Source organism: Nerophis lumbriciformis, linkage group LG23 (assembly GCF_033978685.3).
Source record: "Nerophis lumbriciformis linkage group LG23, RoL_Nlum_v2.1, whole genome shotgun sequence".
NCBI lineage: Eukaryota > Metazoa > Chordata > Actinopteri > Syngnathiformes > Syngnathidae > Nerophis > Nerophis lumbriciformis.
The window spans coordinates 11,333,791-11,361,070 of NC_084570.2; the positions used below are offsets into that span (position 1 = coordinate 11,333,791).

General features: G+C 40.8%; 1 protein-coding gene across 3 annotated transcripts; it reads right to left on the minus strand.

Annotated features, from left to right (window-relative positions):
• Positions 1-150: 150 nt before the first annotated feature.
• Positions 151-22,403, minus strand: LOC133622401 (carbohydrate sulfotransferase 10-like). Of its 3 annotated transcripts, XM_072915867.1 has the most exons (7): positions 16,503-16,630; positions 15,294-15,480; positions 11,232-11,338; positions 10,938-11,163; positions 9,744-9,849; positions 3,235-3,800; positions 151-3,084 (listed from the first exon to the last, which is right to left on the minus strand). In XM_072915867.1, exons 2-6 carry the CDS (start codon positions 15,385-15,387, stop codon positions 3,248-3,250), a joined length of 1,086 nt encoding a protein of 361 aa, XP_072771968.1. In that variant the 5' UTR covers positions 15,388-15,480; positions 16,503-16,630; the 3' UTR covers positions 151-3,084; positions 3,235-3,247. The 3 variants fall into 3 exon arrangements, with proteins under 3 accessions (XP_072771968.1, XP_061841102.1, XP_061841103.1); XM_061985118.2 differs by lacking the exon at positions 16,503-16,630 and adding an exon at positions 22,295-22,403 and having other exon boundaries at positions 151-3,800; XM_061985119.2 differs by having other exon boundaries at positions 151-3,800.
• Positions 22,404-27,280: the final 4,877 nt, after the last annotated feature.

Sequence of the window (27,280 nt, forward strand, 5' to 3'; positions counted from 1 at the left end):
TTTCAAATGTCTATTCTTGGTGTTGGGTTTTATCAAATAAATTTCCCCAAAAAATGCGACTTATACTCCAGTGCGACGTATATATGTTTTTTTCCTTCTTTATTATGCATTTTTGGCCGGAGCGACTTATACGCCGAAAAATACGGTAAATAATAAATTTTCTACCACTTGTCCCTCATAATGTTGACAAAATAATAGAATTGAAAATGACACAATATGTTACTGCATACGTCAGCAGACGAAATTAGGAGCCTTTGTTTGCTTACGTACTACTAAAAGACAAGTTGTCTCGTATGTTCACTATTTTATTTAAGGATGAAATTGTTCTTTGATTGCAATAAGAAACATATGTTTAATGTACCGTAACATATATTTGTTAAATAAAGCCAATAATGCCATTTTTTGTGGTCCCCTTTATTTAAAAAAGTACCGAAACACATTTTGGTACCAGTACCAAAACCGGCCAACCCTACAAAAGATAGAAAGGTCGAGATGGGTGTTGAAGTCAGACTTTTTTTCTTCCCTCATGTTTTTTATTTTTCCTATCTTTTACGAGTCACCGCTAATGAGCTGACCAATCAGCCTTCCGGTTGACGGGTTGACTGTTAGCAAATTTTGTTGTACTTTTTAAGTGCAATGATGAATAAAAATCTTGTACGGTGTCTTATATTGACTGTATTTTGCTCAAACAACTGCATGTAAGAAAAGATAATAATCATATCATTTTGGTGATGTTGTCGTATTTCCTGCACAAACAAGAAGGTTCACTGTCTACATTCAAGTTCCGTTCCTACATGTGGATCCCGACTTAAACAAGTTGAAAAACTTATTCGGGTGTTACCATTTAGTGTTCAATTGTACGGAATATGTACTGTACTGTGCAATCTACTAATAAAAGTTTCAATCAATCAATGTAAGTTTTAGTGTCAGTCGTAACTTTTAACAACTTACACCATGGATACTTAACCCTTTTGACCTCGGAGCCCAACTTTTCACACTACAGAGAGGCACGGGACCCACTCAAATATTAACACTAAAATAGTAATGTTACTCTTGATTTTAATTATATTCATTAATAATATCTGACTTCCTTACAGTATACAACCTTGTCAAATGTTATGAAACCATGTGTTAATCACAAAGATTATTATTTATTTGCCAAATAAACCATAGGGCTTGGGTCAGACTGATTAGAAAAATAATATCAATCAATGTTTATTTATATAGCCCTAAATCACAAGTGTCTCAAAGGGCTGCACAAGCCACAACGACATCCTCGGTACAGAGCCCACATAAGGGCAAGGAAAAACTCACCCAAGTGGGACGTCGATGTGAATGACTATGAGAAACCTTGGAGAGGACCGCATATGTGGGTAACCCTCCCCCCCTCTAGGGGAGACCGAATGCAATGGATGTCGAGTGGGTCTGATACTAGTCTAATACACTGTGTAAGGGATTCATAAATTACTGATGGAATATACATTGGCATACAATTATTTTGTGATAAAATAAATAAACTCAATTATTAATGAATATGTTTCTTAACTTAACGGTCGATAAAATAAAGTGCAAATGAAAATAGATCTTCACCACTTTAGTCATATTTTTTGTGCTTACAAAACTCTGACTTTAGCTCCAGACTTTTTCTGATTGACATTGTTAGTGCCACAAGTGGTGGAAAAAAGTATTACAACTTAGTTACGGACTACAGCTGGGAAACAGATATGATGGTTAAGAAACACTACCTACTTACAGTTTACAACTTTGTCAAAAGTTATTAAACCATGTGTTAATCAAAAATATTATTTGTTTAACACCTAAACCTTTGGCTTCGGGCAGCCTGATTAGAAAAATATTGCTAGTCAATTATACTGCATGAGGGATTCATAAATAACTGATGAAATATACATTTACAATAATGTTGTGCTAAAATAAAAATCCATCCATTTTCTACCGCTTGTCCCTTTGGGGTCTCGGGGACAAGATATTCATTAATAATTTTAACTAAACTGTCAATAAAATTAAAGCTTAAATGAAAATACAGCTTGATCACTTTAGTCATAATTTTTGCACTTACATAACTTCTCTGACTTTAGCGCCAGACTTCTTCTGTTTGATATTGTCATTACTGCCACAAGTGGTGGAAGAGTGTATTACGACTTAGAGGTTAAGAAACACTGACTTACACTGTACACAGAACACATGGAAGACATTAGAAAAAATATTTTTATGAACAACACCTTACTTTTATCCCTGTAGTTGTCCTGCACACTGGAAGAGACTACTATGACTACTGTGCTGCTGTTATCACTGTGCATTTCATAGCAGTAGAACCTTTCACATGCTCAAATACATTTATCCTTGATGACGGTTGCGGCGTTTGAGCAGCTTGGACCGGGCAAGTCGCCAACATTGATCAGCGTTTCTGTTTCTAAACTCACACATAATGATATGTAGCAAAAGCTACATATCTTACTTTAAAATGATAGACTTTATTATTATTCTCATTAGGGTTACTCTAGTGCAGCAACGACTAGTGTAAAAGTTCAACGGGGGACATCCAGCAGTGCCTCCCAAAATGAGAGTACACGCTTCACATTTCTGCATTTATTTTTATATTAACACTGAATAAATGACACTTTATCTGTGTACTCACTTATGTAGCCAGCGATTTGAACGGTACATGTACACAGCTATACTGTACATCGACTAATTGACGTTGTATCAAAGTGTAATTTCTTCAGTGTTGTCCCATGAAAAGACAGCAAAATATTTGCAGAAACGTGAGGTCCTCTACAGTAGTTTGTCATTAGCTTGATATAAATAACAAAAACGGTATTGCAGGTTAAAGAACATGTACGTGTTGTACATTGTAACCAGTCTAAAACACTGTACCAAGGCTCCGTGTGACTAACAGCTACATAAAAAAAATGGCATAAGCAGTAGTGAAGACATTTGTCCATTGGTAGGAGTAACAGAACAACTTCCATCATGGAAAAAGTACAATGACGCAGGACAAAGGCATCATCGCACCTTTGAGGCGCTTCTATTTAACGCCAGCCTCTCTCAGGAACCATCACAGACCTTAGGCAAGTGTAGAGAAAATATAAAAATGTTATTTCTGAGTCATACTCTATAAAACTAATCCAAATTGGAGTGCAAAGGAACATGCTCTTTCACATTGAATAGAATGTTCTCATAAATAGGGTTGTTGTTGTTGTTGTTAATGCTTACTTCCTGCAGAATGTCAGTTGAGTAGAAAGTCAGGTGTGGGGTATCCAAATAAGTGAAAGTCCCCCTCATAGCGCTCATAGAGGCGCCTGATGTCCCGCTTGCTGATTCCTGAGAAGTAGCGTTCTACCTTTGTCTTGTTGTAGCGTGTGATGCCAGGAGGGATGGCCGGGTAGGACACCAGCTGATCGATGCCAGCTCTCCTCAGGATGTGGGCGGCATCTCGCTCCAGTGTCTCGTGGTGGCCTATGACATCATAGCGGATGTCACACGGCGCGCACAACTCGGCAAACGTCACCCAGTGGATGATGTGCTCGCCAAACTGACGGTCCATGCGGCGCCGGCCCTCCGCGTCCCCCAGGTAACGCACAAAGTCCTCGAAGTGCAAGCCGGACGCGGAAAGACCGCTGTCGCGGTGGCTTTTGCGGTATTTGCGGATGATGGCGGGAGCGATGTCGTGCTTGTACCACGGCTCAAAACGGGGGTTCTTGACGAACTTGTCCTTAAATGCAGAAATCAGGCGCTCGAATGGATCTCTCACGATGAAAAACTTAAAGTAAGTGTTCAATCTGTTGAGCAGAACAACTTCATATGTAAATTGTCTGAAGAAAGAAAAACACATCAAGCCCGAAAGCAACATTTTTTTCATTCGTTCTCCTTTTTACAGAACTGCAAACGAACAGCACAAAACCTGGAAAAATCCTCGTATTAGCATTCTGTGTAAATACTCAGATTCTATACGTTCTGTCAGAGTTGTAACCAATCATTTGCAGCCTTGCAACTTTGTCTAATCCCTGCAACGTCCCTGAGTGCTAACTGCTATTGCGTCGTGAGCAATTCCGCCATGCTACTGCCCCTCCAAAACCTCAGGCGGAGATTAACGTGAACTTCCAGAAAACCCTAACCTGACTGTCTAAATCAAATGCTTTCAGCGGTATATGTACGATAAAAGTGACGTATGTCTTACATCGATTACCGTATTTTTCGGATTATTAGTCGTTTTTTTCATAGTTTGGCCGGGGGTGCGATTTATACTCTGGAGCGATTTATGTGTGAAATTATTAACACATTACCGTAAAATATCAAATAATATTATTTATCTCATTCACGTGGCGTATATCAGAATAATTAGAACTGCAACTGATGATGACTCTGACGTAGGCGACGTACCGGAAGCGGCGCATTGTCTACCTTTGGAGTTGGCAGAGTTGTTTAGAAGCGATACCGAGGAAGAAGATTTCATGGGATTTAGCGATTAGGAATGACAGATTGTTTGGTAAACGTATAGCATGTTCTATATGTTATAGTTATTTGAATGACTCTTACCATAATATGTTACGTTAACATACCAGGCACGTTCTCAGTTGGTTATTTATGCGTCATATAACGTACACTTAATCAGCCTGTTGTTCACTATTCTTTATTTATTTTAAATTGCCTTTCAAATGTCTATTCTTGGTGTTGGGTTTTATCAAATACATTTCCCCCAAAAATGTGACTTATACTCCAGTGCGACTTATATATGTTTTTTTCCTTCGTTATTATGCATTTTCGGCCGGTGCGATTTATACTCCGGAGCAATTTATAATCTGAAAAATACGGTAGTTCCAGCTCCAACAAAGATCTGGATGTCCCTTCAGTCGTCATTGTTCACTTCTACTACACAGGAATCTAAGGAGCGAGTCAACGAGAGTTGTGGTCGCTCGTAGGCCTAGGTCCTATGTGTCAAAGTCAAGGCCAGATCCCGCCCGCGAATGAATTAACTATGGCCCCTGGGATGATATTTGATTAGTATTAGAGCCGGCCCGCAGGCCACAGCCGCCTGCTGCTGTTTTGCATGCACCAATACTCCATCAGTGTCATAAAGTCATAAAAATGGGGTCGCACAGTACATTTTTGGGGTCCCGCTTTTTTGTTTTGAAAAAAAATGATAAATGTATGCATTATCCTGTTATATCTCACATTCTATATTGTGTTTTGGAAAAAGGTTGTCATAAACGTTACTTAATTCATTGAAAATATTATACAAAAGAAAAAACTTTTATGCTTATGTAAATTTATTATGTTATAAACATTCATTCACTTTCTTCTTTCCTTCATGGATCTAAACTTTACTGCTGCAGGTAGCTTTTTCTATATTTTTATTGTAATAATTTCAGAATGTGTTTGTTCTACTTTTGGCCAACGTAAGACAAAGAAAACAATCTGAAGTTTTAATGCCATGATTTTAATAGTCCGGCCCAAGTGTGCACAGATTTTCCTCCATTCGGCCCCTGAGCTAAAATGAATTTGACACCCCTGGTCGAGGTTGATAGTCAATAAATTAATTAATCAAACGATAAATGAAAATGAACTCAATAACTTTGCCGTTTCCGTTTGGTTTTTTTCATCACCCGCTTTCAAACAAGGTGCAAAGAGGTTTGTGCAAGTCTCTCAGCACTTCAGCGCATTGATAATAGTGATCATGTCAGGCTTGTCCCTGACAGTTTGACTGTTTTAGTTTTTTCTCTGTGTTTGTCTTAGTTTCCTGTCAGCGCTTTTATTTTGTCTTCATTACCTGTCGTGTCGTTCCTACCTGTCGTGTCGTTCCTACCTGTCGTGTCGTTGCTACCTGTGTGCGTTAAGCTTTCCCTGGATCCTGACTCCTGTTCCTGCTTCCTGGTTTCTGGTTCGTGTTTTCCTTTTCTTATTTTTGAACATTAAAACCATGTTTTCTCATCCATTCTTTCATTCTTTCACTCACAAAATAATCTTACTTATCTCAACATATGAAATGTAACTTACTTCACCAATTATTATTTATTTACTTATTTTATTGTGATTACTTATGGAGTATATTGTGAATAAATTGAGAACAGGAAGTGAACAAAAGTTTTAGCAACTGTCATGTAAAAGAAAAGGGGTAGGATTAAATAAGCTTTGCTTCTTCCTACTCCTTTTCGAACATGTTGAAAAGAGAAACTGGAGATTGTGATGTATCATGTTGTATACTTGCATGTTCGAAATAAACTCAAACTCAAACTCAAACTCAAACTCGTACAATGCCTTCCGCCTTCTCTGCATCTTGGGGTTCGTCACCTACAAACTATGACATAATGATCCAGCCAAATTCGAACCTCGCAGACATGTCCATGGCGGAGAGGATGAACAAAGCTTTGGAATTAATGGATAAATTAAAGAAAAGTTCGGCCTCATTCCAAGCCCTCTCCCACCCACCCCTGTCGTCTGTGGGCCTATCTGGTGATGTCTGGGATCCGTCCCTTGAGGGGGGGGCTATGAGTGGCTGTGCAGCTAGGGAGGCACAGCTACTTCTCGCCCCAGTGGGTCTGCAAAAGACAACGCCATCATCTCAGGTGGGTCTGCAACAAACGCCACCATCATTTCCGGTGGGCCGGCAGACGCCACCATCATCTCCGGTGGGTCTGCAACCTACGGCGCCACCATGCAGTCCGGTGGGCCGGCAGACGCCACCGTGCAGTCCGGTGGGCCGGCAGACGCCACCGTGCGGTCCGGTGGGCCGGCAGACGCCACCGTGCGGTCCGGTGGGCCGGCAGACGCCACCATGCGGTCCGGTGGGCCGGCAGACGCCACCATGCGGTCCGGTGGGCCGGCAGACGCCACCATGCGGTCCGGTGGGCCGGCAGACGCCACCATGCGGTCCGGTGGGCCGGCAGACGCCACCATGCACTCCGGTGGGTCTACAACTCTACTCAGTGGCCTAGTGGTTAGAGTGTCCGTCCTGAGATCGGTAGGTTGGGAGTTCAAATCCCGGCCGAGTCATACCAAAGACTATAAAAATGGGACCCATTACCTCCCTGCTTGGCACTCAGCATCAAGGGTTGGAATTGGGGGTTAAATCACCAAAATGATTCCCGGGCGCAGCCACCGCTGCTGCCCACTGCTCCCCTCACCTCCCAGGGGGTGATCAAGGGTGATGGGTCAAATGCAGAGAATAATTTCGCCACACCTAGTGTGTGTGTGACAATCATTGGTACTTTAACTTTAACTTTAACCAACGGCGCCACGATCCTCCTCTCCGGTGGGCCAGCAGCAGACGGCGCCACCATCCTCCTCTCCGGTGGGCCAGCAGCAGACGGCGCCACCATCCTCCTCTCCGGTGGGCCAGCAGCAGACGGCGCCACCATCCTCCTCTCCGGTGGGCCAGCAGCAGACGGCGCCACCATCCTCTTCTCCGGTGGGCCAGCAGAGGGCGCCACCGCCATCTTCTCCGGTGGGCCAGCAGAGGGCGCCACCATCTTCTCCGGTGGGCCAGCAGAGGGCGCCACCATCCTCTTCTCCGGTGGGCCAGCAGCAGACGGCGCCACCATCCTCCTCTCCGGTGGGCCAGCAGCAGACGGCGCCACCATCCTCCTCTCCGGTGGGCCAGCAGCAGACGGCGCCACCATCCTCCTCTCCGGTGGGCCAGCAGCAGAGGGCGCCACCATCCTCTTCTCCGGTGGGCCAGCAGCAGAGGGCGCCACCATCCTCTTCTCCGGTGGGCCAGCAGCAGAGGGCGCCACCATCCTCCTCTCCGGTGGGCCAGCAGCAGAGGGCGCCACCATCCTCTTCTCCGGTGGGCCAGCAGCAGAGGGCGCCACCATCCTCCTCTGCGGTGGGCCAGCAGAGGGCGCCACCGCCATCTTCTCCGGTGGGCCAGCAGAGGGCGCCACCATCTTCTCCGGTGGGTCAGCAGAGGGCGCCACCATCGTCTCCGGTGGGTCCTCCCATGCCGGCGGTCGAGCCGCCTCGCCAATTGCGGCGGCGTTCAACTCGCCGTCGCCACCTAACTCTTCCCCGCTGGTTGCGGGGACACTTGGCCTGGTGGCCCACCTCCTTGTCCTCCCTCCACCCTCCCGTGACTTTGGACTTTTTTGGGGGGGGGTTCTAGAACGTCTGGTATCCGTTATAGGAAGGGGGGCTACTGTCAGGCTTGTCCCTGACAGTTTTACTGTTTTAGTTTTTTCTCTGTTTGTCTTAGTTTCCTGTCAGCGCTTTTATTTTGTCTTCATTACCTGTCGTGTCGTTCCTACCTGTCGTGTCGTTCCTACCTGTCGTGTCGTTGCTACCTGTGTGCGTTAAGCTTTCCCTGGATCCTGACTCCTGTTCCTGCTTCCTGGTTCGTGTTTTCCTTTTCTTATTTTTGAACATTAAAACCATGTTTTCTCGTACAATGCCTTCCGCCTTCTCTGCATCTTGGGGTTCGTCACCTACAAACTATGACAGATCAACCTATTATTTTTGCCATTTTGATGTATATAGGTATCAGTCTCTTTTTATCGGTATCTGTTTTTTTTCCCCCTTCTTAAACTATAACTCAACTACATCAGCATACATATATACACATACCAATATTTAGTATTTAAAATAAAAATAGTGAAGTCAATAGTAATAAACAATGCTCAAGCACCAGCCCGTTTGCACTGCATGAAAAAAGTTGTCTTTTTTTTCCCACTGTAGCGCTCTTGCGGCCACTGTAGTTGTTTTTCAAAAAGTAAAAGTTGAAAGACACTAAAGTGAACATTATTGTTTTACACTTGTTACACACAATGTTTCCATTGTCACTTTAAAAACACTCAATTGTAAGTTGTTTTTTTGTTTGTTTGTTTTTTAAGATTTGCTTATAACCGTGGACAGTCCTGCAAAATTATTTGCACTTAAAAATACATATTTGTAGTACCGTAATAAATATGATAAGGTAGTTTGATAATTATGTTTGTGTTCAATTACAGTAAGTGTGTTTATCCTAAACATTCCTGCCAGTTAATGTTACACACTATAACATGTTTAAGTCTTTTTTGGGGCATATACTACAATAATATTGTACCATGGCCTTAATACCATGATAATAACGAACTGTGAGATGTTGATACCGTTACATTCCTAGTAATAAGTGTCCATAATTGAAACATATTGCAGCCTAAAACACATTAGTCAATATCAACAAGTATTAAATATTAATAGTTGCATATTACTCACAGATACAAAGTGTCAAAGTATTAGGAAGTATCCAATAACAAACACGTCCGCATCATTCAATTTACTGCATCATGAGCTTAACTTAATTACCTATTGTGGCCACCAGGTGACACAATAAAACAAATTACCACTCCACTTCATTTTAAAGACATCATAAGTCGGTTATAAAGGTTAGTGTTTTTCATATCAACCATTGTTCTCTGAGTAATTTCACTTGATCAGGCTTCAAAATATTTATGATAAAAAGTATGTACTACGATTTGTGCTGATATCATTTTGGTTTAATATTGGTATCGGCCAATACCCAAGGCTCCAAAAACGGTAGTTGTATAGGGACAGCACTACTTTATTATGAGTTCGAATTACAGTATCAAATGCCGAAAAATATAGCAAGCTGAATTCAAAATCCCAAGGCTATATTGTAGGCACTGAACAGGTGTATTTCATTGTTCGTTTAGTGAACTAACAGGTAAAATAGTCCATGATTAGTCAACTATTAAAATAGTTGTTCGTTGCATGCCATCTGACTGACTTACCTGAGTGCAATTTCTTGTGGCTTGAACGACGAGAGGCGGGGCAGTCCGTTCTTCTCATGGTCATGGACGAGGTTCTCCGGGATCTCCTCTACACTGGAGAAGGTTCCTGCCGACAACAAGGACACGATAGCTCTCAACGAAGGCGGACGCTTCCCTTCCCTCTACCTCTACCTTATTTCCCCTGCTTTTGCTTCTTTGTCCTGTCTCGTCTTAACTTTCTTGGAGCTTCTTTTTGCACTGCTCTCCAAAATCTAAACAATGAAATTGGCCAACTTGCCTCTTTGACGATAAGCTCAGGTCCAGGCAAACCTGTCTGGCCTGACGGAACATTTGTTGCTGTACACACTATGGACTCTGGAAGAAGTGGAGAGTTGTGTGCCTGGCGATTCTTTCAGTCGAGGACATTTAGGACACCTACCTATTAGGGATCATGATTACAGGACAACTGCTGATTGGCGTAAGCAGTGCTTTGGTGTATCTACAAATTCGGAAGATGCTGGCAGCCATTCAGCTGCCACAAATGACTGACGGGTTGGGTAGAGCTGTGGGCACTCAGAATGTAGCGATTTCTGAACTAAATTGCAAACTGAAAAACGTCTTGGAGTAGCTTCCTGCTCTGCTAGGCCAAGTTCTGATCAATTTGAAGACCAGAAATGGACAATTAGAGTGAAACGTTTACATTTCTTTTCAATCGCTCAAACACAAACATTCTAAGCTGGATTTCGTCTTCCCGCTGGAACGGCGAGGTCGAAAACAATCTGCAATAACACCAAGGTCGAGACATGTGTCTCTTCAAACTTATGTAAACACACATGCATCTCTGCAAAATACATGTGCCACACACACATACCACACCTTCATCGCTTTGCAGTGTCTCAAGTTTGCATGTCGTAATATGTGTTTATATGTGCTTATGTTGATTGAGTTTTTTGCTGGTCTCAAACTGAGTCACCCCCAAATCACAAACATATTGGGGGTTGTTTTTTTTTCCTTTCTCCTCCCCAAGTTTAACTTTCCTTCCTACCGTTTTAAGGGGCGCCGCTTGGTGGCGACCCATCAGTCTTCCTGTTCTGTCTCACCCTGTATACCCTGTCTGTGCTTGAACGGATTTTACTGAAAACAAATGATGTTTCACTTTTGTATGTGAAATTACAATAAAGTTATATTCCACAAACTTAGCAGTCTTCTACGTACCGTTGAGAGCAATGAGGACCTTCTTCCATTGCGTGTTTCCCACTTTGGGTGTCTGGCAGAACAAGATGTTGTGCTTGTCACAAACAAAGATGCGGTCCAGGACGAACTTGCTGATTGGGACGTGAGTCGTATTCCTGAGTTGACTGTTCTTACAAACAGTTGAGAGCAGCTGGATTCGCTCTGCCAAAACGCCTTCCCACTCAGCCGTCGTAGGGGAAGCTGAGGACTGACCCCACACACAATAAATCATGAATTATTCTTCATATGAGCGTTTTTGAAATAACAGACTGGTACCTGGTCTTGTTGCTGTGCAAGAGTTTTTACAGAAGTGGGCATTGAAAGCTTTGCCACCTTGTATCCTGACACTGTCCAGTTCTGAACACCAGCCACCTCTCCATAATCTGGAGAGGCAAAACATACTGATTAGTAGGGGTGGGGAAAATCATTTATTTTTAGATGCATCCCAATTCAGACATGGACGATTATAGAATCGATTAGTAAACGTCAATAATAGATAATCGATTTCTTTATTGTAATTAAAGTAATGCGGACATTTCAAAATTTTGGCTGACTGCAGCGAGCCACCTCACCGAGAGATCCGACCACCGACTTTACTATCAGGTACTTATGGTTCAGCTTTGCACACATTTTCATTAATTTAATAAATGTGGGAATCAATTTAACTGTTTCTTATTCGAAATTAAATGTTTTTTAAAGTTGCAAGTGATAAACACATATTTAGTGAAACAAAAAGAAATGTAAAACTGTGTCAATAATCGATTTTTTACCTAATCGTAGCTTCTGAATCGTAATCAAATTGTGAGGTGCCCAGAGATTCCCAACTCTACTGATTAGCAGGCCTGTCGTAGTAAAAACCAGAGCCAGCACCTGGCATAAACACTCTATGCGGTTGTTTAGGGCTACGAACACTAGGGGGGCGCAGGTAACTAGGATTAGACCAACACCGGAGTCAAAAATTGGTGGTCCAAGAGGAGCTTAGAAAGGCTGAAATCATGGGTATCACAGCACCATGTAAATAATATTACCTTGAGCAACATAAATATTTTCCAGAATAACAAAAGCTTTCATTGAGGTGGAACTGTCACATGTTATATTATCTAACATCTTCGACAATCAGCATGATTTTTTACCAGTCCACTTTTTTTTTATATGCTAAAGGTTTGGCGTATTAAAATGTTTTAAAAAAAAAGCATAAATCTAAAAACCTTAGCAGAATTTCAACATTGACAGGGATTAAAAACCAACACCTTCTGCTTCGCAACAAAAGTACTAATGAGGGAGAGTCAAGGGAAGTCTAAGGGGGAACTCTGAAGATTAAATTTCCTGCATTTGGGTTTTATTTCTAGACCATATTTTACCTTTAGATTTATTCTCATCTACTACTACATCATACATTATTCACTTAATGATTATAAAAATGGCACGTTTTCCTTTACTTACAAGTGTAAAGTAGAGATTAGCTGACACACATAAGATTATCATCTGTGGGTAATACATTATTATTATGATCACAATACATCATTATTACTACATCTCCTGGGGGTTAAGTAAACTTAGTGACGCCTTGATTTTCTAACTTTAATCGAGGGTCTTTGAACGCTCCAGTTTTGATTGAAACTTGTATTAGTAGATTGCACAGTACAGTACATATTCCGTACAATTGACCACTAAATGGTAACACCGAATAAGTTTATCAACTTTAAGTCGGGGTCCACATTAATCAATTCATGGTAAAGTTGTGTGCGATGAGATGCAAAAGTGAAACATAACTTTCTCCTATAACTGCCACAGAGAGATTTATAGTATTTCTACCTTTATTCTTGTTCCAAAATGCTGTTGCTGTGTGTGAATGCCTAAAAGTGACCTTAGATGATGTTCCGGCGTTTGTGTTGAGTGAAGTATTCCATACTGGGTTTGTTGCTTTCCAAGTAAAATGTTTTGATAGTAGTAGGTAGCCTTAGACATTCTTAATTTGACTCAAGCAACCTTATCATTGAACTTACATTTACATTAATTGTATACCAACATTTATGATGCCGTTTTTAATCATTTACAAATTTAAATAACAGAAAAAAATCTTGAAGCTTTACAGCTCAGGGTCTATACTGTGCTTAGGAACTTGTTACAACATCCCCACCCCTCCACTAAGCTGCAGTCAGCCCTCGCCCCTATAGCGCAGTGTTTCCTAACTATAGGGCCGGGTTGCAAAACTTTTAATTTTTTTCAACTGTGTTCCGTACAGGCCATTGCGGTATTCAGTTGTAATACACTTTCCTACCACTTATGGCAATAATGACAATATCAAACAAAAAGAAGAAGTCTTTAGCGAAAGTCATTGAAAAGTTTCTTAAGCGCAAAAAATATGACTAAAATGGTTCAACTGTATTTCCATTTGCACTTCAAAATTTGGGGCAGTTTATTTTAGGAACATATATTAGCTTTTTAGTTCAAAAAATATTTTTGCACTAAATTAATTTTTCATTATTTTTTGAGTCACTTTTTTGCAGTATATTTGATTAGTATTTATAATTTTCTAATCAGTCTGACCTAACCCAACAGGCACAAAAGTTAAAGTTAAAAAAGTTAAAGTAAAGACAAGACATTGAAACAACATAGATTTTGCATACATGTCCTTTGAAACTGACTTTGAAACATTGTTGCAAAATAACTGTATTTATAAATTGAGAAAACGTTGGCGTCTAACGTTGGTTCCATGTTGTTGGTTGGGATATGACCAAATGTCAATGGTCAAATCAACGTCAAAACCTGACATTAAATAAATGTTGTCAAAAAACATGTCGTTTCAACGTTGTATTTGTGTTGTAAAATATTGGTTGTAAAATGACCAAAATTCAATGGTCAAATCAACGTCAGAACCCAACATTGATTAAACGTCGTCAAAAAGCATGTTGTTCCAACAAGTTCTCAACATTCTTTTAATGTCTTGTGCCTGCTGGGAAGCCCTGATAATAATGATTGTAACTATTTCCATTGCATAATATTTTTCGCAAAACATAAGCGATAGTTCTAAAATTTCAACAAAGTACATTTGCGACTTGTAGGTAAAGGGTGCTTTGCGCCATGAGCCGTAATTCTTGTAAAGTTTTGTCCCGCGAGACTCCACTCTGAGGAAGATGAACGCTTTGCGATTCTATGGTTTTGGAGCCATGATTAAAGTTGCAGCCACTGCTGTTACCATGATTGTCAGTAGAAGAAAAAGGTAACGGGTGATCACTCAAGGCAACATCCTTACACACTAATATGGAATTTTGGGGAGAGAATAGTGAACGAGGAATTCACAGACATGTTATGTTCAGTGTTTAAGTGCCCTGTAAATGCACAAAATGTATTTCTATCATGCTTTTGTGACGCACTTCAATATCGAAACATCTGGAAAAACCACCTCATGAGTGCGTAAAAATGTTTACCAATTTCTTCTTGCGATATTTAGGTTTTACACATTTCTAGGGGTAATGGAAACGCAGCTTTTAACACATGCTTCCATATCATTGGACAAGGTTTAGTCCAGAGGTGTCAAAGTCGTTTTCACAAAGGGCCACATCGCAGTTATGTTTGGCTCCGGAAAAAAATATGGTAAGTTGCAATAATTTCACCTCAAAATTGTGTGTACATTACTGTAAATGGAAAACCAGTACTGCTGTTTTAATGGTAAAAAAAAAAGGCAGCTCAGTTGCCAGAATTTTACTGTAAAATGTACATGTTTTTTTTTACTGTAAATAAAAAAACCTGCAAATTTACAGTACAATTTGGGCATCTGAGCTGCCAGTTTTTTTTGGTTTGTTTTTTACCGCAAGTCAACAACTGTAGATTTTTCGGTGTATTGCTGTAAATGCCAAAACAGCACCATAGTTTATTACAGTAAAAAAGTACTGTTTTTCATTTAGAGAAAAATGCTGTAAAAACCACAGTAAATTTCACAATTTTACCATTAAAGCTATTGCTACTTTTACATTGCACAATTTGATGGATAACTTGAAATCATTATTAGTAGTATTTATTTATATTTAAAACATGGTTTGAATGTTTGAGAATATATTTTTGCATGACTCCACAATATTTAAATGAACATAATTTGTGATTACATGGAGTACATCTTTTTTTTACTGCTAATTCAGTGTTAATATTTGAGTGGGCCTTACTGGAAAACTTAGGCCCCTAGGTAAAAAAATAAAGAAGTAAGGAACCCCGTGGTATTCTAATCTAGTTTTTAAAGATCAAAATTGAGCTACACGCAAAATATTGTTTCGGGGTAAAAAAAAAAAAAAAGCATAGGGCTGGCCCTGGTAAAAAACATAGATAAATAATAGAACTTACCGTTGACAGCTTTGTAGCTGATAAACTTGGTGACAAACATGAGGAAGAGCAGCACCAAGGCGCAAGCGCGCAAGAGCCACCCGAGGTGCCGCATGGCTGCATCAGCCAGCGGTGATGGAAGCTCCGGATAGCGGCTCCCACCTCCGGATAGCGGCTCCCACCTTCACCCAGCAAGCTCAGCCGTTAACTGCAGTAGTAGAGCCGTGCAGCTGTAGTTACTTGTACAAACTTTAACTCGTTCCAACTTGTTACCAGCCACAAACAATAGGTGTTTGTTTACTTTGATTCACCGCCGATGTCATGCGAGATGTTGTATCCCTGAGAACATTAAAACACCCTGTAATGATGTCATCCTGATTATATTCCCCCATCATTTAATACAGTACTATTTACCAATACTGGGAACATTTTAAAACCCAATTAAACAGGTAACATACAGATTATCAGACACATGTATTGATGTACAAATGTCACAGGTTACATTCCCAGCAACAGACGTTATTGTATTGTTAATCAGTGTCTAAACCAGGCCTGGGCAATTATTTTGACTCGGGGGGGCCACAATTAGAGAGAAAAAAAATCTCAAGGTTGGCAAGTACGAGTGATGATAACAACCTAACCCCCCACCCCCACCCCGCCTCCACATCCCACACCCCGGATTGTAAATAATTCAATGTATATACCCTGATGATTATCTTGTGTGATGACTGTATTATGATGATAGTATATATCTGTATCATGAATCCATTTAAGTGGACCCCGACTTACACAAGTTGAAAAACTTATTCGGGTGTTACCATTTAGTGGTCAATTGTACGGAATATGTACCTCACTGTGCAACCTACTAAAAAAGTCTCAATCGGTCAGAAAACATCACTGCACATCATAATGGCAGCTACAGTTTCCATCTTAAAGATCTAAAAAAATTATTTGGGAATGTCCAAATTAGGGCCAGATTGAAAAGCTCAACGGGCCGCATGTGGCCCCCGGACCTTAATTTGCCCAGTCCTGGTCAAACAGTGAAGTGTGGTTGAACGTAACTCCGCCCCCCGTGAAGTCATTAGCGCCTCTGTAGCAGGTGATACATATTTGCTCAGGGATACACAATCTCACACGACACAGGAACCTCCCAAACGCCACACAGCTGCCTTCCTGACATGAATAAACAACATTTATAGTAAGCATTTTATAAAAATTGCCCCATCTTACCGCCGTTCTAAAGAGGGTGGCTGGGAAATGTGTAGAAAAGTCGCGTCATTAGGTTTACCACACCGTGGGTTATTTAGGCTAATGTTCTTCTTCTCCTGCTCTTTTTTCCGTTATATGGTAGTTGGCATCCTTTACTCATTACTGCCCCCTATCAGTATGGCATTTTGAATGCGGTTCTTCTTCTACGGAGCTTATTGGCGGTTGGCAAGTCAACTTGAGGTGCAATACCGCCACTAACTAGACTAGAGTGTGGACAAGATTACTTCGCATCAATACTATTCACAAATTCTACCCTTGTATATGTTCATTTTTTCAAATTAAAAAAGAGTTGATATACCATTTATTTTTTGATTGTCTCATCTCCCAATCATTCTGGAATGAGCTTTCTGTTTAACTGTTGAGTAAGTGTAGACTTTTTAATTTCAAAGAAAAAAATAAAAACCCTGTTTCCATATGAGTTGGGAAATAGTGTTAGACGTAAATATAAACGGAATACAATGATTTGCAAATCCTTTTCAACCCATATTCAATTGAATGCACTAAAAAGACAAGATATTTGATGTTCAAACTTATAAACTTTATTTTGCAAATAATAATTAACTTAGAATGTTATGGCTGCAACATGTGCCAAAGTAGTTGGGAAAGGGCATGTTCACCACTGTGTTACATGGCCTTTCCTTTTAACAACACTCAGTAAACGTTTGGGAACTGAGGAGACACATTTTTTAAGCTTCTCAGGTGGAATTCTTTCCCATTCTTGCTTGATGTACAGCTTAAGTTGTTCAACAGTCCAGGGGTCTCCGTTGTGGTATTTTAGGCTTCATAATGCGCCACACATTTTCAATGGGAGACAGGTCTGGACTACAGGCAGGCCAGTCTAGTACCCGCACTCTTTTACTATGAAGCCACGTTGATGTAACACATGGCTTGGCATTGTCTTGCTGAAATACACCCCCATACCATCACAGATGCTGGCTTTTCAACTTTGCGCCTATAACAATCCGGATGGTTCTTTTCCTCTTTGGTCCGAAGGACACGACGTCCAGTTTCCAAAAACAATTTGAAATGTGGACTCGTCAGACCACAGAACACTTTTCCACTTTGTATCAGTCCATCTTAGATGAGCTCAGGCCCAGCGAAGCCGACGGCGTTTCTGGGTGTTGTTGATAAACGGTTTTTCCCTTGCATAGGAGTTTTAACTTGCACTTACAGATGTAGCAACCAACTGTAGTTACTGACAGTGGGTTTCTGAAGTGTTCCTGAGCCCATGTGGTGATATCCTTTACACACTGATGTCGCTTGTTGATGCAGTACAGCCTGAGGGATCGAAGGTCACAGGCTTAGCTACTTACGTGCAGTGATTTCTCCAGATTCCTTTGATGATATTACGGACCGTAGATGGTGAAATCCCTAAATTCCTTGCAATAGCAGGTTGAGAAAGGTTTTTCTTAAACTGTTCAACAATTTCCTCAGGCATTTGTTGACAAAGTGGTGACCCTCGCCCCATCCTTGTTTGTGAATGACTGAGCATTTCATGGAATCTACTTTTATACCCAATCATGGCACCCACCTGTTCCCAATTTGCCTGTTTACCTGAGGGATGTTCCAAATAAGTATTTGATGAGCATTCCTCAACTTTATCAGTATTTATTGCCACCTTTCCCAACTTCTTTGTCACGTGTTGCTGGCATCAAATTCTAAAGTTAATGATTGCTTGCACAAAAAAAAATGTTTATCAGTTTGAACATCAAATATGTTGTCTTTGTAGCATATTCAACTGAATATGGGTTGAAAATTATTTGCAAATCATTGTATTCTGTTTATATTTACATCTAACACAATTTCCCAACTCATGGGACGGCGTGGCGCAGTGAAAGAGTGGCCGTGCGCGACCCGAGGGTCCCTGGTTCAATCCCCACCTAGTACCAACCTCGTCATGTCCGTTGTGTCCTGAGCAAGACACTTCACCCTTGCTCCTGATGGGTGCTGGTTAGCGCCTTGCATGGCAGCTCCCTCCATCAGTGTGTGAATGTGTGTGTGAATGGGTAAATGTGGAAGTAGTGTCAAAGCGCTTTGAGTACCTTGAAGGTAGAAATGCGCTATACAAGTACAACCCATTTATCATTTATATTTATCATTATATGGAAACGGGGTTTGTAGACACTAATAGACATTTTGAAAAATAAATGGTAATGTTCATGTCATTGCTGCTCTGAAATATGTTTTGTATGTGAGTATTTGTATTTTATTGTTGAAATAACGTTCTGGGAAAATAACGTTGGTTATTTAGAACATACTCATAATCTGTTTATGCAATCAAAGTTGCTCAAATTTGATGATCTTGTTAAATATAATACATTAATCTTATACAAAGCATTTAACAAATTATAGCCGCCTAATCTACAACGTTTTTTTATAAGACGAATGCAGGTTCATAACTTGAGAGGCTTTGGATATTTCTTATTGCCGAGAGCTCAAACCACTCGTAAACGTTTGTGTGTGTCTGTATGCGGAGTAAAACTATGGAACAAACTGGACTTACAACACAAGCAATGCCAAACTGTTAATGGATTTAAACTATTATACAAACATGGGGTCTGGTTCAAATATAGAGATGAGGGTCTTTAATTTGACCTGCTGCTGTACTCTGTCTCAAAGTGTTAAAATGTGCTCAATGTTTCCTTACCATTATTGCTATGTTGTCTATTACCATTGTTGGTATATTCATCATTCCTACATTGTTGATACAAATTATTGTTACAGTGTAATAATTATTGTTACCTGTGGTAATGCCACTATGATACAACATCTGTATTATAATCCTTGAACAAAGTATGAGTGAAACTCATGTGAATAATCACTGAATGGAGAACTGGGGGTGGGATTAAATAAATGATCTTCTTCCTCCCTTTCAGGCAAAACTGGACAATCATGCATTACATACTATACATTGCCTTTTGCACTATATTAATCTATATTATTATGTGTTGTCAACTTTGTACTTTTTTATGTCATTGCCTGAAATAAATGAACTGAATAGGTTATACGATGTCTGCTGAATTCCCCAAAATACATATTTCCCTACATTCCTTTTGAAGAAAAGTAAATGTGTATTAATAGCAAATATTGACACGGGTAATAAAATAAACTACATGGAGTTCGGTTAAGAAAAGAGCAAGTTGTGATTCGTTTTCTATGTACATGCATTGCCTTTAATAGGAATTTGCTCCGACCAAGACACCCGAGCGTGTCGTTAGTTTTTAGGTTGTTTCAGCAACTTTTTTCTCTTCGTGATTGACTATTTTCAGAACTCTTTAACAACGGTTCTATAAAATGCCTATTGGAACCATTTCCACAGGCGTAAACAACACAAAAATGTGTCATGTTTCGTTATTCTTTCACTTGACCTATTGTTTGGAATATCCAGTACCGTACTTGTTTGCTCCTCCAAGCGCTTAAGTCCCAGACGTAAAATTGTGAATGATCCACTTGACACTCCTGTGGGGAAACTTTGCCTTGATCAGAAAAACCGCAGCTTATTCCAAAATGATTGTGTGTCTGTTTCCTGTGTAATTGCGCTCTGGAATAATGTTGTGAATGACATCTGCTGGGTCAAAACGTGGTCTCTTCCTAACAGGTATTTACTTACCAACAAAGTCAAAGAGATATCTTTTCAAATAATTCCTGGTTATTACCCTGTAAAGACTGATGGTTAGATACAAGAAGGACATTGATGTTACCTGCACCTTATGTAACATGCATCCAGAGACTGTTTACCACCTGTTTTGGACTTGTGAAAGCACTCCATCACTATGGCAAGGCATCTATCGCTTCATCCTGGACAATATCATGACAAATTTGTGCTTCGTCTTAAAGATGTGATCTTTGGTTTTACACTGTATGAAAAAAAATTTGAAAAGGAATTTTACCTCTACCTTTTACCTCATTATACTATTGGCTAAGCTTTATATTCATAAATGTAAGTTTTTCAATACCCGACCTGTTTTTTATGCCTTTAAAAAAGGTTTAGAACTCTATATTAAAACACTCTCTACCTCTAACAACCAAAAAGCTATGAAAACGATGACGCTATGTTCCAAATTTAAGTTATTTACTGAAATTGAGTGAGCCTATGGCTTTGCACTTTGTTTATTATATAAATATATTTTTTGCATTCTATTTTAGTTACTTTGAATTTACAACCCCCTGGCACTGTTTTGTACTTACTTTGATTCCATCCATCCATCCATCCATTTTCTACCGCTTGTCCCTTTTGGGGTCGCTGGAGCCTATCTCAGCTGCATTCGGGCGGTAGGCGGGGTACACCCTGGACAAGTCGCTACCTCATCACAGGGCCACTGTAAATGTTGAAATGTATAAATAAAGGTTTATAAAAAAAATTTAAAAAGTCCCAGACGACCGCAACCAGACGTGACGTCACAATCCCACTGCGAACATGGCGACCGACAACCATCATAAAAATACGCCCTGAAACTTACAGCGTGAGGGGTTTTGCTATGGGCGCTCCTAAAAGTCATGGTCTAAAATGCGTATAGTGCCCCAGGAACTGTGGGAGACAAAAAAAGAAAAGAAAAGACAAAAGGGTACAATAAATGATCTTAGTTCTCTCATGCTTATTTCATGTATTGTGCTTTTTAATGTGAGAATTCCAACTCTCCACTTATATAGTATATAGTTTTATTTTATTAAGTGTGGTTTCATCCATTTTCTGTATCACTTTTCTTTAAAAGGATTGCCAGCAGGTAGAATCTATCCCAGCTGAGTACACCCTGGCCTAAATCAATCATGGACCTTAAGGCAGGGGTCGGCAACCCAAAATGTTGAAAGAGCCATATTGGACCAAAAATACAAAAAAAAAAAATCTGTCTGGAGCCGCAAAAAATTAAAAGCCATATTACATACAGATAGTGTGTCATGAGATATAAATTGAATTAAGAGGACTTAAAGGAAACTAAATGACCTCAAATATAGCTACAAATGAGGCATAATGATGCAATATGTACATACAGCTAGCCTAAATAGCATGTTAGCATCGATTAGCTTGCAGTCATGCAGTGACCAAATATGTCTGATTAGCACTCCAACAAGTCAATAACATCAACAAAACTCAACTTTCATGCACAACCTTAAAAGTTTGGTGGACAAAATGAGACATAAAAAGAAGTGGCATAAAACACGTCCTAGAAAGTAGGAGAAAGTTATACATGTAAACAAACTACGGTGAGTTCTAGGACCGCCAAAATTAGTAGGACAAAACGGCGCTCGCTAAATACTCGAAACAGTGAAGCATGTTTAATATAAACAGTGTGCTTTATAACAATTAGGGAGGTTTGTGTCATGTTTGTCCTCCTACAGAAACCATATTAAAACAAAAAATAGATTTTTTTTTCCCCCTCATCTTTTTCTATTTTTCATACATTTCTGAAAAAGCTCCAGAGAGAGCCACTAGGGCGGCTCCAGAGCCGCGGGTTGCCGACCCCTGCCTTAAGGGGAAATCCACTCTCAAACACTTTACAGTCACGCATTTGAATCTAAAACATGACATTTTCCGCTGTCTGCGTTGCACTAAATAACGCATGAAGGTGACGTCAGGATAACTTAACTTCGTTGTGTGGTGTGATTGTATTATGGGAGAACTACAGAGTCGACAGGCTATGACGTCACGAGTGTGCGACGGAACGGGTGGAACAGAGTAGGGGTGAGTCAGAGAGCGAGACACGTGTGACGGAGCTAATAAAAGTGTCCACGTTATGAAGTACAGCTGGACTCACGTATGTCATTCAGTAACGCGACATGGTGTCAGAAGTCCTGTAGTGAATGTGGAGTGTAAGCCAAGTGAAAGGATAGTTTCTACGCGTCGGTGGAGAAAGACGTTAAGGACAACATGAGCGAGGGGGACGGAGCCGCTGCAGCACCTGCACAGCCACCCACTTGGAATGTTGTGTTGTTCGCGAACGAACAAATCTTTTGAGTGAACATACTGAACCGAATCACTTCATGAACTGATTCGTTCCTTTCTCAGTTCAGTTTAATGTTGTGTCGTTCGCGAACGAAACTTTTAAGTGAACGTACTGAACCGAATCACTTCATGAACTGATTCGTTCCTTTCTCAGTTCAGTTGATCTCCGCCGCGACCATGCCTGTATGAGTGGAACTGGCGCATTCTGTGACTCACTGAACCCTCGACGTCGGCGAACGACGCAGCCAGCTACTCATCATGGGGGCGGGGGGAGGGACTGAGCGAACGATTCGTTCACCGCGGATTAACGACACGAATCACTCAGTGAACGACAACGCTCTCGCTCGCTGCTCTGCTTGCCCCAATGCCGCGAGTGATTCTCCTCCCGTCGCGGCGGATATGTTTCATGCCATTGGCATCCGTTCTCCATTCATTCTCCAAGCTAACGGCTTATGTTGACTCAAGCCACATGAAAACAAACACACACACGTCCCCATTATCTCAACACATAAAGTTATGAGAGTAGAGGAGACAGAAAGAAAGTCAGTGCAGTAGAGATGCGCGGTTTGCGGACACAACCGCGGAGTCCGCAGATTATCCGCGGATCGGGCGGATGAAATTAAAAAAAATAAGATTTTATCCGCTCGCGGGTCGGGTCGGGCGGATTAATTAGATTTTTTATTTTATTTTATTTATTTATTTTTTTTTTTTTTGGCGGGTGGCAGTTAAACCAATTGGGAAATATATATACATAGTTAAATGTTGTTACCCACATACGAAAAACGAGCAGGCACCTGCTGCATATGCCACAACAGAAGAAAAAAAAAAAAAGAGATGGACACTTTTACGGAGCGGAGAAGGCCCCCGACGCCTCGCCGGGGTCCGGGACCGAGGCCCCTTCCCCCGAGAGGGCCCCACCGGGAGCCGTAGCTGAGGCGATCCGCGAGAAGGGCCTGACGCACGTCCAGGGTCACTACCGCGCCCACCGCACCGACACCCCGCCTCGTCCGCTTTCGACGCGGCCGGCGTCACGCGCAGCAGGAAGCAGCTTACCTGCCCGCCACCCCCGTGGCCGGGGGCTCGTAACATGGGTCACTCCGCGCGCTCCGCCCGCGCAGCTTACCTGCTTGCCACCCCTGTTGCCGGGGGCGCGTAAAAGGGGTCACTCCGCGCTCAGTGCGCTCACGAAAGGGGTGGGGCTCACCCTGGTTGATATAGAGAGCAGGACAGTGGCCATGGAATTTCATTTAAGGTTTGTGATAAACCATCAAACTCATTCGTTAAAAGGACTCTATAGTAATATAAAGCGAATTTTTCTGGACATTATCATGCAAGAAAAGTTTATTTTTGGGATCGCGATCACCGCGTAATGATTTTTAAAGGTTGCATTACATTATTAACTGTCCCATGTGATCAGCCAGTGCAATTGGAAGTCCATGCTCAATTATTGCCTCCGTAAATAAAACTTCGGCATTTATCACATCCAAAGAATCTGTTTGGGCGACGAAAAACGTTGAAAGTTTTCCACTTGTATCGCTAGCAACGGCATTAGACTTGTGTTTTTTTGTCCCAACGTGGTCTTTTACATCGCTAATTCCTCCGTGTCCGATCGAAAAATCTTGTCTGCACAAGGTGCAATTCGCGTAGTTTTCACCCTTTTTTTTTTTTTAAATTAATATTAGATATATAACAATGGGCGGATGGCGGGCGGATGCAGTTCTGATCAAACGTTACATCGGGTGGATGGCGGATGGTTGACGACTTTCTGACGCGGTTGCGGATGAGATAAATTGCCTATCCGCGCATCTCTACAGTGCAGGGCAAGGCTGAGCAGCAGCGACGCGAGGGGGAGGGGCGGGGGGTAAATGATAAATGATAAATGGGTTATACTTGTATAGAGCTTTTCTACCTTCAAGGTACTCAAAGCGCTTTGACACTACTTCCACATTTACCCATTCACACACACATTCACACACTGATGGAGGGAGCTGCCATGCAAGGCGCTAACCAGCACCCATCAGGAGCAAGGGTGAAGTGTCTTGCTCAGGACACAACGGACATGACGAGGTTGGTACTAGGTGGGGCTTGAACCAGGGACCCTCGGGTTGCGCACGGCCACTCTAAAGTGTAGAGCAGGCTGTTTGAGAAGATTTAAAATAAAAATAATAACTAATGTATGTACATATACATAGGCTATTATTTATCTTGATTTTTATATTATTTAAGCAATTTATTTTCTTTTTTATTGCATATTTAAGTTGATATTTCCATTTTTATATTTTTAAATGTAAGCTACAGACATTTTAGTTTTAATGTTGGCTTTTCTGGCACTTGGTTTAATATGTGTTTTGTTTTATTTAAGGTAGCCTATTTATTTTCTTTTTGTTTGCACATTTAAGTTAATATTTTCTTTGTTATACTTTTAAATGTAGGCTACAGAACATTTAGTTTTTATGTTGGCATTTCTGGCTCTTAATTTATTTGTTTTATTTTGAAGGTATTTATTTTCTTTTTGTTTGCATATTTAAGTTTACATTTTCTTTGCTACAGAACATTTAGTTTTTATGTTGGCATTTGTTAAGGGTTTCTTAATTTAATATTTGTTTTTGCACTAAACAAACGAGGCCTATTTATTTAACTGTTGATTGCAAGCATTTTAATAGGCTAGTACTATTTTTTTTATTCCCCACTTTTATTTATTTATTATTTTCATTTCAGTGCAATAAAACATATTTAACAACCAAGACATTTAGTCACATTTTGTTTATTGGACAGGCCGGAAACGCACACACAGTGTTTTGAAAAGTAACAGAATCTCTACTACAGCTGCAATGTCTGTTTGCGGACGTCAAGGGGAGTCTGTCAGGGCAGAGAGCGATTCACGTCTGTCGCCCTCTGGCCCACAGAACTGTAGCTGAGTGATTCAGGTTCGCTTCACGAACCTACAAGAACTGACTGGTTGTCGCTGAGGACGTGATTCAGGTTCGCGCTGCACTCAGTCACTCATTCAGAATCAGGACTCGATAACCTACTGACACAGAGAACTGACTGTGTCGCGGAGGAGGACGTCACATTGAGGCTCTCGTTCAGTCACTGTGCGCGTCGTTCATTGGGTGCTGAGGGCTTGTGTCGTTCGCGAACTGACACACACCGAGATCTGCCGCTGGGGAAGCTGTTACTGACGGTGAACGAATTTTTTGAACGACTCAATTTAAGGAACTGATTCTAGTGATTCAGTACAGTCAAAAGAACTGCCGATCCCATCACTAGTGGTTGAGGTGGGACCGTGCGCTACGTTCAACATCCAGCCACCAACTTGCCAACCCTCCCGAATTTTCCGGGAGACTCCCGAATTTCAGTGCCTCTCCCGAGACAATTATTCTCCCGATTTCCAACCGGATTTAAGGCACGCCCCCTCCAGGTCCGTGCGGACCTGAGTGAGGACCATACCTGCCAACCTTGAGACTTCCAAATTCGGGAGATTTGGGGGTCGGGGGGTATATTTATAGCTAGTGTTAAGGTGTTTGAGCTTAATGGAGTTCTTTATGCGTGCACATGAACGACACTTTCATCGAGTCTGATCATCAACGTCCTCTCACCAAGGATACTTTATTCTCTTCTTCTGTTGAACACACAACTGCTGCGGTGTTAAACACTACACAGCACCAGAGCGCCCCAAGGGGAGAACATGCGCTACAACATCCAACCTCTACAACAAAGCCACACAGCGTAAGAGCGCAGATATATACAATCTTAACAGCTAGAATTCACTGAAATTCAAGTATTATAAAATAAAATAAATACTTGACTTTCAGTGAATTCTATATATATCTATATATATATATATACACATTTAAATAAAATAAATACTTGAATTTCAGTGTTCATTTATTTACACACATATACACACATAACACTCCTCTCTACTCATTGCTGTATTTGAAAGTGCAATGCTTTGCAGCCAGTAGCACAGCCTTTGAAGGAGCATAGGTATGGGCAGTGTAATATTCTGGGTTGGAGTCAATAACCAGGCGAGGTGATGAAGTTATGTCTCTTTACTTCATACTTCAGAACCGACTCCCACACTTGCCCATGACAAATTTGTGCTTTGTTTTAAAGATGTGATATTTGGATTTACACTATATGAAAAAAAAATTGAAAATTAATTTTACCCTAGCAACCTCATTATACTATTAGCTAAGTTTTATATTCATAAATGTAAGTTTCAATACCCGACCTGTTTTTTGTGCCTTTAAAAAAAGATTTAGAACTCTACATTAAAACACTCTCTACCTCTAACAACCAAAAAAGCTGTGAAAACGATGATGCTGTGCTCCTTAATTGGATTATTTACTGAACTTGTGTGAGCCTATGGCTTTACATTTTGTTACACATATATATATATATATATAAATTGCATTCTTTAATTGCTTTGAGTTTACAAACACCCTGGTGCTGTTTTGTACAGTTGTTGTACTGTTTCTGTACTTGTTTTGATTATTTTTTTATATGTATGTAAATGTTGAATGTTATAAAGGTTTTGAAAAAAAATAAAATAAACAAGACTCCCACACTTGCAGTCAGGGTGGCAATATAACGTAAACCGTTGGCCAACCAAAAAGTAACCACAGAACTAGAGATGTCCGATATCGGCCTGCCGATATTATTGGCCGATAAATGCATTAAAATGTAATATCGGAATCGGTATTTTTGTTATCGTTTTTTAAATTTTTTTATTAAATCAACATAAAAAACACAAGATACACTTACAATTAGTGCACCAACCCAAACAACTTCC

What these genes read in the sequence shown, in the direction of transcription:
- LOC133622401 (XM_061985118.2), bottom strand. Translation starts at nt 15,387, where the DNA reads ATGCGGCACCTCGGGTGGCTCTTGCGCGCTTGCGCCTTGGTGCTGCTC. An exon ending in CAGCTACAAAGCTGTCAACG is followed by an intron (nt 11,339 to 15,293) that starts GTAAGTTCTATT and finishes TTGCCTCTCCAG; the next exon opens with ATTATGGAGAGGTGGCTGGT. An exon ending in TTGCACAGCAACAAGACCAG is followed by an intron (nt 11,164 to 11,231) that starts GTACCAGTCTGT and finishes GTGTGGGGTCAG; the next exon opens with TCCTCAGCTTCCCCTACGAC.